The following is a 12,435-nucleotide window of genomic DNA, read 5'->3' on the forward strand; positions in this document are numbered from 1 at the left end:
CTGATTGTTTCTCATTTTTTAGCATTTTTGATAGAAGCTATGCTCTGGTTCCAAGAATCCTGGCAAATAAGTGAAACAATATGGGAGTGTGTTCCTTTCTAAACTTCTGGTTTTTTCTTGTTTACTGAGGAAGCACATGACCTTTGAGTTCTGTCTGTAGCAGTGATATTGTCCGTTTCGGTTTAGTGTCTGGTTTCATGGAGAAACATTTTCTTGTGAGTGGTAACTAGATTGGTGGTAAAAATACTGGATAGTAGCATGTGTTTATGCTAATTTGAAAAGTTCTCAGTGCTGTTTTTGTTTCAGATATTGCACTAATATTTATTAATTTATCGTAAGGAAAAGGAAAATAACTCAGCCTGTTATCTTTATCTCCAATCTCTATATTTTCTATCCCTTCCAATGTATTTGAAAACAGGGAATCCCTCTGTTGGCCAGTGGGAGTATGCTACTCCTAATTCCTGACCAATCACTTAGAAAATGTTTGCAAGTAGAATAGTTAAATCTAGAAATCATACATTACACACAGCATTTTAAAACCAAAAAGACAAGAAGATTGACATGAGTGGAGTTTAGACATGCGTAAGTGTTGAGAGATTGTTATTAAGAACCCCTTGCCGAGATTAACCAACACTTTTGATTACATTCTGAATTTAGCTGTTGCATTTCCCAGGCTATCTTTCTTGCAGTGCAGATGTTTTGGTAATTTTTTTTTTTTTTTTTTTTAACAGAAGACCTAATAATACTTTATTAAAGTGGAAAGAATTATCATTTAAATATGTCTTATTTTAAAAAATACACAAAAAGCATATAAGAAATAAACGTACCAGTACTCACAGGTTGAGAAGCGGTAGATGCACTGCAGGCTTTCACACAGTGCACACAGCATGTGCCTTACATCTCAAGCTCACATTCACCATGTGAGTGCAGAATACATTACCTGTGGATTATTCTGGTATAGCAGCTCTTATGTGCCTTTACTGCGGTGGTGTTCAGTGTGTGGAGGATGGTCATTTGTCCAGGATCTCCAGACATCCAGAAGTCTGAGCGACCTCCGCTCGAAGGTGTGAGGCAGGAAATTACCCGTAAAGCTCCGGGCAGCAGCGCAGTGATCTCCTGTCAGAACTGGCAGACTTGGCAGATCTGAAGGAATGTGAAGATTGTAAACTCAAGCATTCAGAGCTGAAGAATGCCAGAGCTAAGGCTGCCCGAGCAACCTTAATTTAACCTACTTTGTATGTATGATTCAGTTTTTAATTCTTTATCACGTAGGGTTTTTTTCCCCACCCTTCTTTCTTAACAGAATCTTTTGGCATTCTGAGTGTTTTAGCTCATGCTCACTGAACAAATAGCTATTGATTATTTAATTATTTATTTAATTAATTTTTATTTGAGATATGTGTTGCAGGCTTCACTTACCATATACCACTTAAGCTCTGCAATACATACAGAACTAAAATGATATTATTCTCAAGTTTTTTTTTTTAATGATGATTTCATCGTAATGTCTGTATATATCTACTATTTTTTAAAAATCTTTGTAACAGTCCTGCAAGATTAATAGTGGTATTTTCTTATTTTTAACTGATTAGGGATTAAAAAAAAAAAACAAAGGGAGATTATGCCAGTGTTACCAACATCTAATAAGGACTAATACAGGATGCTTAACTTGGAATGACTAGCATTTTTTTGTCCGAGTACGTTTTAACATTCAAAGCTTACTCTTTGTTGTAGAAGGCAGATCTTAGCACTTCTGAGAATCTAGGCTCTAGATGTGCTCAGCTGGGTATCTAGAATATGAGGAACATAACATAAGAAAAATTTTGTTTAGAAAAAATTTAATTTAGAAGATTTTCCCAGGATCGTAAAACAAACTATGTATCAGAGGCAGAGTTTAAACTGCTTTTCACCCAAGTCTACTGAGATTTTATTGTAGTAGGGGGTCTAAAGATGAGTCTGTAGTAAATATGATTGTCTGCAATTTATTCTTCATTCTCATTCAGTTATGAGTGCATGTCAGAGGAAAATATAAGTTGCCAGAAGTATAAGATAATGACCTCTCTCTCTGTGATTCCTGTTCTGCCCTTGCTCCTTGTCCCCTTTTCACCCAGAAACATTTAGAAGTGCAAGGTGTATTGTTTTCTGAAGACAACAATTTTGAGGCTTAGAATAAAAAGAAAACATGAAGTAAGTTTGGAGAAAAAATAAATTTTTTTCAGAATAAGCAATGAAATTATTTAACGTTTGAAAATAATCTTTTCTTATACTTTAAGTCACAGTAGACTTGGTCTTTCATGTTATGCAGTTTATTGTTTATTTTGAGATGCAGAAGTCATACTCATTTTACTAGGTTTTCTCTCTGGAAAGGTATGTATCTGAATTGTTTAACAGCTCTGGAGATTTTATTGTTCTATTTACAGTACATGGAGGAGATACTGTCTTTGCCCTTTGTAAATTCTGAGTATTTCATTTTGCTAATAGTAACGTTCTTGGGAATTTTGGTTGTATGTGACTTCAAACTTCAAGCAAAGGAACTATTAAATACAAAATTCAGTAATTGTCTTCTTAAGGATCTGCCGCAAACTGATTTCTTAATTTCAGCGCACTCTTCTGTTACAGGGAGCAAGCCGGTGTTGTACACTAGCCACTAATAGAGGAAAAAAACATCTCTTGCTTCTGAACTGTGCTACTCCCTTGTTTATACTTCTTATGCATCCCTGTTCTGAAGTGAGAATTGCTGTCTTCAGTTCTGTGACTTGCGTGCAACTGCCATGGCTCTTGTCAGCCTGAAGGAACAAATACAGGAAGAAGTTGTGCTTATTTGACAGTTATAGAGGTTGCACATATTTAGTCTGCTCATTGCTGCAGGAGCTTGGTGATAGTATACTCAGGGCATACGAGCTTTTGGAGACTTGCAGCCTCTTAGCATCTGAAAGGAGCAAGTGATTTTCTTTTTCCGTAAGACTTCTGAAGTCATGAAATTTGAATACACTTCTCACAGGACTGGCAGAACCTACATCCCTGTTGTAATAAACTCTTCATGAAATTTCATATGTTCACAATTTAGGTTGTAGAGGTAATCAATAAATGGATGAAAACTGTTGCTCCAGAAATAGAGTTATATAGGATGAAGTAGTGAATAATCTTGCCAGTAGCTGTAAATGGAAAGTCTGAGTTTGATTAGCTAAACCATGGAGAAAGGCAGTGACTGTTTTTAGTAGCTAACCGTGACTGCTGTGAACAAACGCGCCACCTCTGACTCGGGAGGTTCCTCAGCTGAAGGCTGGTGGAAGCTTTCATAGTAGAGAGATAGAAATAACTGTGCTTACCCAGTTTTGTACTTAAGCATCTGCTATCAGTCACCATTGGAAACCGGGTATTGGAGCTCTTCTATCCAATGTAGGCATTCTTAGTTTTTTAGATCTCTTTATAATGACTACAGATAGGCAAATCCCTTTAATCCTTTGATTTTCATGGAAAGTGTGGGGAGCAGAAAGACAAATCCCGTATGTTGAACTTCTACATTTTTTTTGAAAAAGAGGAAGATGTGTTGCAGGGGGAAGGAGAAAGGGGCTTGCGTGCAACTGGTATTTGCAAGAATAGGTTACACTGTAGTTGTGACAATGTAAGTTAAAATCAAGTTAAAACTAAAAGCAGCTTTCCTTATCTGTATTTTATGATCATCTTGACTAGTGTTACTGATTATTGTAGAAAAATAAATGTGCAAAAATACATATAAGTCGTAGTGCATATCACTAGTTTTCTACTTGCAAAGCCATTTTAGTTGCACCTCTGGGATTGTAATGGAGTTTTGAATTTTACCCCTAGATTAAGGGCTGCAGACATACACAGAGAAATTTAGAGACATTCCAAGATGAAATAATTTGGGGTTCAAATTCTGAAATTATAATCCAGATGAAACCTGCATAACCTGTATATTTATGCACAGTTGCCTAACTGTTTAATACTTGTAAAGATGATCTTTAGCTTGAATCACTTATCTCTCCACTGATGTCTACAGGGCTAGATTTATATCAGGCTGATTAGCTCCAAGACCTCCTAGGTTTTTTTCATTTTTCTCTAAATGTTGCACCTTGCAACATTCAAATCTTTAGTGAAATTTTCTGAGAGTCATTTTCCAAATAATATTCTTTTATATCATTTAAAACTGTTTGACACTTCCTTTAAAAAATCTGATAATTTATAGTGCTGCTTAACTAAATCTCTCTTTTTTCTTGTTTTTGTTTTGTTTTAGTTTTGTCAGCCTGGAGGATGGCAGCTTTCAAAGGAGAGAAAACAGCCAACATTCTTTGTGGTTGTTTTGACGGATATAGACTCAGAGAGGCACTACTGTTCATGCTTAACTTTCTATGAAGCAGAGATCAATCTGCAGGTAAATCCTTTAAAATAAGTAACAAATATTCAGAAAAAGATATCTTAAAAACAATAAATTAATGTAATAGAAGAAATTTTAGAAAATATTTTACTGTTCCTATTAAGGATGTGTTGTTCTCTCAAATACAAATGAAGATATTTTTGTTTGAAGTTCAACTTGTTGTACTTGTTTGGGTTTGGGTTTTTTTCTGCTTTTATTTGGAATATCTTCTTAGATTTAAAATGAAAATGAAAAAAAATATTCACAGAATTTATATGAATTTATTTTTCTCTACCACATATTTTCTTAAACAAGACAGCCAAGATGGTGTTCCTTTCATTTACTTCCGTGTTTGAGGTAGCATGAATGATTCTCATCTGTGTTCTAGGAAAAAGGTTTATTAACTTCTGCTCCCTCTGCTGGCCATCTGTGTCAGAATAGCGCAGAATGTGTACAAGCATGCTGTAAATGTGTGTACATATTTCTGTAAGTGCGTTTATTGGCAAGACTTCTATGGGTGTAAATGACACAATTTTATCCTGATATAATAATCTTTTGGTTTTTTAAATAGGTCAGATTCTGGGTGTCAGCTGCTTGGCAGTGTTTTTAAACATGTATTTCATTATTTTTGGGCAATCTGTCATTCAAAAATAGACATTTTGTTTCCCATTTGATGCAAATTACTTCATGTAATCTATGCTATGACATAATACTTGGAATCTTTAGTAGCTAAAACCTAGGGAAAAGCTAATTCAATCTGCAGTTGCGATATGTCATTGTTATGTTTTGAAATTCTTTCTTTCCCACATGAAAAATCACAAATAAGTAAAAACTTGGCAGAAAGTATATTAAAAAATTAGTTAAGATTGTGTATATGGTTAAGTAACATTCTTTTGCTTCTTCAGTGAAGAACACTAGTGGTATTTATTATTTTAAGAAAATGCCTTTATTTATACCTGTTTATGTAAATACTGGGGCTGAAATAGTACTGTCTTGCAGAATAATTAAAAGATGCTGAGTAGCAACAATAATATTGTTCTTTTTAGGCATAATTGGAGACAGAGAATTAAGTTACTGTTCCTACTTCATTAACTCTAGAGTTTAAGTAGATGTAGACATGTTTGTGTATTATTACAAGGAGTTAAAAGGAGTTAAAACAGAAATGTAACAAAAATTAGCTATATTTTGGTCTTTAATTTTACTGTAGTTCATCTGACAACTTCGTATTAAATATTTTTTTCATGATTTAATATCTGTCGTCTGTATTTTAAAGGTAGAGTGAAATATTCTGTAGTTATTCTTTCACAGCTGATAAAAATGTACAAAGGCTGACTCTTCCTCCATTCTATGTATTTTGTAACATAACAAGTTTGCTAAAATTAGTGTATTCATGCTGCAGTTTCTAGCAGCTACTTTTGGTTCACTATCCACATCCTTCAAGAAATGCTCATCAGAAAATATCCAGTATTAACTAAAGGGTTTTTTCTTATATTGCCTAAGGATTAATTAAAATAAAATAATAATTAAAAAAAACGAGAGAAGCAGGATGTTGGTTCTCATAATGCCATTCCTGGCTGTGTTGAAAAGAATGCATATTTTTCGGATGAACTTGCTGTGGTGAAATTTATTCTGTGACTGCATTGTTTATAACCAAACTTCCTGTTTCTTTCTAAAACCCAAAGAGAATAATTGAACGTGCTCTGTTACATGGTCATTACACAAGAATTCAACACACGTATAATCTGTAATGAAACATAAGCTTATGGAGCACTGAGCTATGGAAGTAATACTGGTTTAACCATTCAGATGCTTGCCTCATTAAAGAAACACTCCATGAAACATAATATCCAGGACGTAAAATGAAATCTGGTTGTTAGTTTTCAGATTTAAATACAGTTCAGGTTTTTACCTAATAATATAGATCACTAAGACAAAAGTAAAGATTTGTTTTCCCCAAAAGATGGGTTATTTCTTTCCCAGTAGCATTCAGGTAAACCCTTCTAGTATGAGATTGGTCAGAATTCAGCTAGAATATATTTAATATTTAGCTTGCAGAATCAGTTTCACGAAAACTGAAGTCAATAACTTGGAAGTTGCTGTGGTTAATTAAACTTCAGAGTGAAAAAAAACCCCTTTCTCATCTTGTAAATGCTGTTAGACAGCTCAAGAACCCTTTCGAGCCTCCTGCATAGTAATACAAGTACCCTTTTAACACAGTTGATCAAACTTGGCCTCAGAATTCTACTTTTGCCATTGCAGTTGCCTTCCCTTCTGCTTCAGCTGCTGCAGGATAGTTTGTGAACAAATGCTGCCTGAAGAGTAAGGAGGCTGTACTTGCATCCTGTATGTAGTTAGTACCCATAGATGTCTAGGATATGAGATTAACATGGTGATTGTAAAAATGATATACAGCAGTCTGCAGAGGGGAAAAGTGTTCCCCCCAATATTTCTCTGAAAGTTCTGTAATTCTTATCAGTTGCCTGTCATGTTTCTAGTTTACCAGATCTAATAAAAGCGTAGGCTCAAGTAATCAGCTGATGGCCTAACTTTCTGTGCCTGGATAGAGAATAAAATACTATTTTATTGATTGACTACAGCTATGAATCATACTTTGCATTGTTGCAGTGCTGTTGTTTTGAACTGACTCAGAATTTTTCATCTGTGTGAGCAGGGGTCAGTTGTTTGATCAGCCCTTCAAAAGTGGTAGCAGTGTATCAATATGATTGATGTTACAATTAGTCTGATTTATACTCCATGTCTGTACTGGTGAGGAAGTTGAACAATATGATATTCCATCAAATACTGAAATAAAACTTGCTTCTTGCCATGAATGTAGGTATTGCATCTTTCCATGTAAATCCTCCTGGATTATTGTGTTTTAAGACACTAGTCTCACTTCATTGTGCCATTAACAATTCTTAAAGCTGTATAAGGATACATACCTCATATGAAATGATAACCAAGCATTTGAAAATTTGAGTTATAATTTAACAGTAGTCTAAAATCAGGAACATGAGTAGAGTATTAGAGGTAATCTAATAATTTGGAATTGACAAAGAAAAAAATCGATGTAATTTAAAGACCTTTTCGGTATGTTTCAGACCTGTTCAGTATGCAAGATTTCTCTCACCTCAAATTCCTACCAACACAAATGTGTTGGTAAAGCTGAGGTACTGCACCAGTTTGTCCTTCCTTCTGGCCTTTAATGTTTCTACCATATGCTTGGTCTGATCTACTTTCTTGCCTGCCCTAAGGTGCTGTTTAGATGTTGTAGTGGTAAAGCTGGATGCATACTCATTTGCATGTGTCTACAGGAATGAGGAGGAGGAGGAAAAAAGTCAAAATATTCCTGCTTCCTCTTCTAACATAGTGCCTTTGAGGTTTTCTGCTTTACTGTATTTTGATCCTGCACTCTTACTGTCCACTCTCTTGCAGGAATTTTTCATTGATTTGAAGAAAGCCGTGTCTATTTTACCACAAAAAAAAAAAAAAAAAAAGTGTTTACCTAGCTTACTGTTTTTCTAGTGACCGAAACTGGAAACTGTTGAGAAGCCAAAGGGTATTCAGAAGAATCATGACTTACCTCTGCAGATAAAGCTCAATTACTATGTATGTGTAGCTCTATTAGCTATCCAAGGGATGGTTTAATTAAAAAAAAAAAAAGAAAGAAAGAAAAAAGAAAACAGAAGTGTGTGTATAGTTCTGTATGTTTCATACACTGTTCAGTAAAATGAGGTTATTATTTCTGGCAGCAGGTTCTAGATAGTGCCACTTACAGTATACCACGTACAATATACAAAGACTTGATTAGTACTTTTGATCTGGGAGACGCTTCTGTTAACCTCAGCAGTGCCTCATACCAATTATGCATAAAATAATTGGGAAGGGCACCGTAGGTGGAATCTCTTAAAATAACTTTTGACTTACGTCATTTGGGAACTTAATGGTCTAATATACTTAATTATATATTGCTTTGCACTTTGAAATGTGTCTCCATTCCCCAAAATCCCCCCACTAACAAAACAGAGAATGATTTAACTCAGTAAGTGGTGCAGCTTTATTCTTATATTACACAAATTCTACTTGATGAGATCAGCAGAAAAACCAAAATCTATATTTACAATAATCTTATTACCAAATTGATACGATCGCATGTGTTCTCCTAAGTGTATATACATTAAAATATTGTGATCACAAACTTGGTAAGATTAAATATATCACTCTGAAAATGGATATAAGTAATAATTCATAAGTTTCACATTTCCTATCATTCATGTTCTCTTCCTCACCCTTTCCCCTTGTAAAAAGGGTGAGGGGGGAAGAAATTTGTAAAAATGCCAAACCATAAAATGACCGATTCACATCCATTCACAAATGTTTTACAGGTCAAAGACAAAACTGCCAACAAAAAGGCAACGTGCTTCAGAAAGTTTTAATTTTTATGTCTGGACAGTAGAGTTGGTCATTCTACTGTGTTAAAGCATATGTCTTTTGATAAGTCACTGTGGTTTGATTTTAGCAGAGGATGAGAAGTCTTAGCTCAGCTGTATCCTTTTTTGAATTGTGAGATCTGATTCTCCTTTGGATGTTTTGTTAGCATGCTATTTTTAAGATGTTTAATAATTTTCAGAATCCTGCTCAAAGAGGGTCACCTAGAATGTTCCGAACGTGAATGTGAATGATCCAAATGTTAAATTTGTCCTGAAAATGACCTGTTAATGTCAATACCCCAAAACACGTTTTGGGGGGGGGGGGGGGGGGGGAAGTTTTTTTTCAATAATATTTAGTACATTCTATCATCATCTTTCTAAATGTATTTGAAAATGCATGGTTTGTTCACATGGAGGGATTTAAGAAATGCCTTTATGTTACCAGGTTAAGAGAAAATTCACAGCTAATGTTATGTTTGTATGTTAAAAAAAAAAAAAGACTTTTATTTTTAATATCCTTTTATATATTTTAGATTTATATAGTCATTTATAGACCAGAATTTAAGGTTAAGATGACAAAAGTTGAACAGATTAAAACATGTTTCTATCTTCCTAATAACTATGGTAGTAATTTGTGCTGTCCTGTTTATCCTCCCCACCCCTTTGATTTCATACTATTACCGGATGCAAAAGCTTGTTGTGAGTTTAAAAGAATGAGGAAAGAAATTCAACACCTTTGTTTAAAGCCTCAAAACTGCATCGATTTTAGTGGTCACTATCTGTCCTTTGCCTCTAGAGGTCTTGATCAGCAGCTTTCTAGCTGGAAAAGATAAGACAGGTATATATGTGGCAGCTATCAAACCTGCCACATTTGCTCAAGGTCTCTTTTGCCTTTTTACTCAGTGCTACGTTCTACACAGTGGCCTCAAATCTCAGCTCATGGACTCGGATACCATCTTTTTAGGCAGAGATTTTTCTTTGTCAGTAGAGACCAAATAACTTGTCTGACTGATCAGGCAGTAATAATGCCAATTCATTATTTTCTCCATATGCAATTTAAAGGAATTAACTGTCTGTATTTTAAATTAAACCAAACAGATATCTGTGTGTGTCAGTTTTGGCCTCAGCTTACTTCTGCAGGTACTGTTCTTTATCATTCGTAGGACTGAGTTAAAATAGTATATGAGCTGCTAGCTTTCTGAAGTTCATCTGATGTTGCTGTTTGTTTTGCTTGCATTGCTTAGGTCTCTAGTGTCTGTTTACCTTAAATTAGGTATATGAAGCTAGGAAAGGGTGGAACCCATGGATCAGCTCTGCTGCCTTTGGGAAATTTTGAAAAGATGTAGCAAACTCTAAGCTCTGAAATTGCTATTTGCCTATGCTTAGTTCTTGTTTAAGACATGTTACTGAAATTCTTTACCATCCCTGAAGTTAAAATTCTGAAGCACTTAATGCTATTAATTATTGCCCTGTCGAATTTGGGCATTTATGTGGCAGCTATATGCTGTATCTTTGGAATTCACAGATCTTCAGGCACATACGTAACCTAATGGCCCGCTCATGAAATATCCTTTGCCCTATGGCTGTGTAAGCTGGAGTAAAAGGTGGAAGGAATGTGTACTAGGGTACTTTTTTTCCCCAAAAACTCTTTAAGTGTGTTTAGATGATAATGCATATAAGGACCTTCTGGAGATTTCAGAGTGGTGCATTAAATGGTACGGATTTAATAGATGCAGGTGGTGTAAAATTCTGTGTAATGCTAACAACTGCAAGGTGTACCCTTTAATATCATTTATGAGTATTCTGAATTTTCAGTAGTTTGGGGGGAATTAATGTATTAAATTGTTAGAGACTTGAGGTTGCTAGATTGATAAGTTTACAACATGATCTTTACATAGTTTTCTGTATTTGGTCCTTTTCTAGTTGATAAAATTCCTATGGTGAATTGACATGATTTGCTACCCCATACTGAAAAGATTAATTAAAGATAATGACTTATCCTAGTGCAATTATTCCTTTTTAAGCATAGCTGCAGCGGTGAGATTTTGTGTGTTTAGATAAGCCATGAAGTTCATCTATTCACCGTTGGTTTTAGTTCAACAAAATAGATTGTAGGCAGATTTGTGTTCTGGAGGAATTCATCTAAGTTTAACTTTTGTATGTGTGTTAGAATTTGTTAGATACGTGTGTTTTTTTAATTATGAAAAGTAAATAAATGAATTGATGCTGAATGTTTTTGGCCTTTGGTTGCTAATAAACCAGCTAAGCATATATTTGGCTGCAGATAAGACCAGCAGAGACTAAATTACATGGAAAGAAAGGGATCTGTCCCAAATGAGCTATTTACATGAGATTACTAAAGCAAACTTCAAATAACTTTTCTTAAAATAAGAAATCATTTGTGGACTATAAATCTCCTTTGCCTGGGCAGTTAGTAGATAAACAAAGGCCTTGCTGAACTTGGCACAGTTTCAGTGCAAAATTTTGATAGGGCAAACTGTTTCTGGTAATTGTCTTGAAGTACTAGAATGAAAGTTTTGTAATGTGAGGGGTATTTTCTCTCTCTCCCTCTCTCTCTCTTTCTGTGTGTGTGTCTCTTTTGGACTGGATGAACTATTAAAATTTCACTTTCCATTCATGTTTGATCTCCTTTGATACATCTGCAATTCCCAGATTTTTATTTCAAATTATGCCTCTGAACTCCCACCGTCACATCTGCAGAAGCTACAGAGGCTCTTTGTTTTCTAATTTATCTATTAGTGCCTCGGTTTAAATTGATTTTCTTCACTCTGATGTGAAGATGAGCCTGACTTTTTTTTTTTTTTTTTTTTTTTTTTTTTTTTTTGGCTAATACTAATCAGAACAAAATGCATTAATAGTTCTAGCAAAGGAGACTTACAGAATTTGTGCTGAGGAGATTCTAAAATCCCAAACTATAAAGTAAATCAACCAGTAGGAGTCAGAGCCTGTGTAAGTCAAGACTGAGTGGACAGCTGGTAGTCTTAGAGAGCTGGAGGACTGTTCAGAGTTGCTTTATCTGGGAGCCTTGTAGTACTGGAGACTTGATAAATGTCAGATTTGGGCATGCATATTGAAATATTAAGACAGACATGTCCAGGTTCTGAAGATGAGGATGAAAAGGAAGAGGAGGAATAGTTCTGTATCTTGTGTACTGAAATCCAGCTGCATGTCAACTGAGCAAATGGTAATGTGCGTTCAAGCTGTGCAAATCCCTCAACACTGCCTATATTCAATAGTAGGAACAATTTTTTGGATTATATGGATAGGTCATTTTGTTCTTGAAAAATTGACTTTAGTTCCTAATGCAGATTTTGACTAAATTGTTGTTTTAAAGCTACGTGTCAATATTTAAAAGCAGAGCTGACATCTTAGAATAATCTGGGTATGGTAGCAAAGTTAGGTTCATGCAAGTTAGAGAAGAAAGCTTTATATCTGGGGGCCAGATCAAGACAATGAGTACCTCTGTTGAACAAAAAAAAGATAAGGTAATACGAGTAAAGTTGACTACTGTCACCTGTTTTCTTGGCTGCCACATCTATTGCCTTTAAGTTAGCTACTATTCACTGGACTAACTAGTATCAGTTCCACTATCAGTCACTTTTATCAGTC

The 12,435-nt window shown here is 35.0% G+C and overlaps 1 protein-coding gene across 5 annotated transcripts in view; it reads left to right on the forward strand.

Moving 5' to 3' along the window:
• The window catches only part of SBF2 (SET binding factor 2), a 272,366-nt gene that overhangs the window by 111,300 nt on the left and 148,631 nt on the right, over window positions 1–12,435 (forward strand). For all 5 annotated transcript variants that reach the window (XM_062578117.1, XM_062578119.1, XM_062578120.1 and 2 more), the window contains one exon: window positions 4,256–4,393. In XM_062578117.1, coding sequence (XP_062434101.1) covers window positions 4,256–4,393 — 138 coding nt within the window. The remainder of the gene's footprint in view (window positions 1–4,255; window positions 4,394–12,435) is intronic.

Source organism: Rhea pennata, chromosome 5, assembly GCF_028389875.1.
Source record: "Rhea pennata isolate bPtePen1 chromosome 5, bPtePen1.pri, whole genome shotgun sequence".
Taxonomy (NCBI): Eukaryota; Metazoa; Chordata; class Aves; order Rheiformes; family Rheidae; genus Rhea; species Rhea pennata.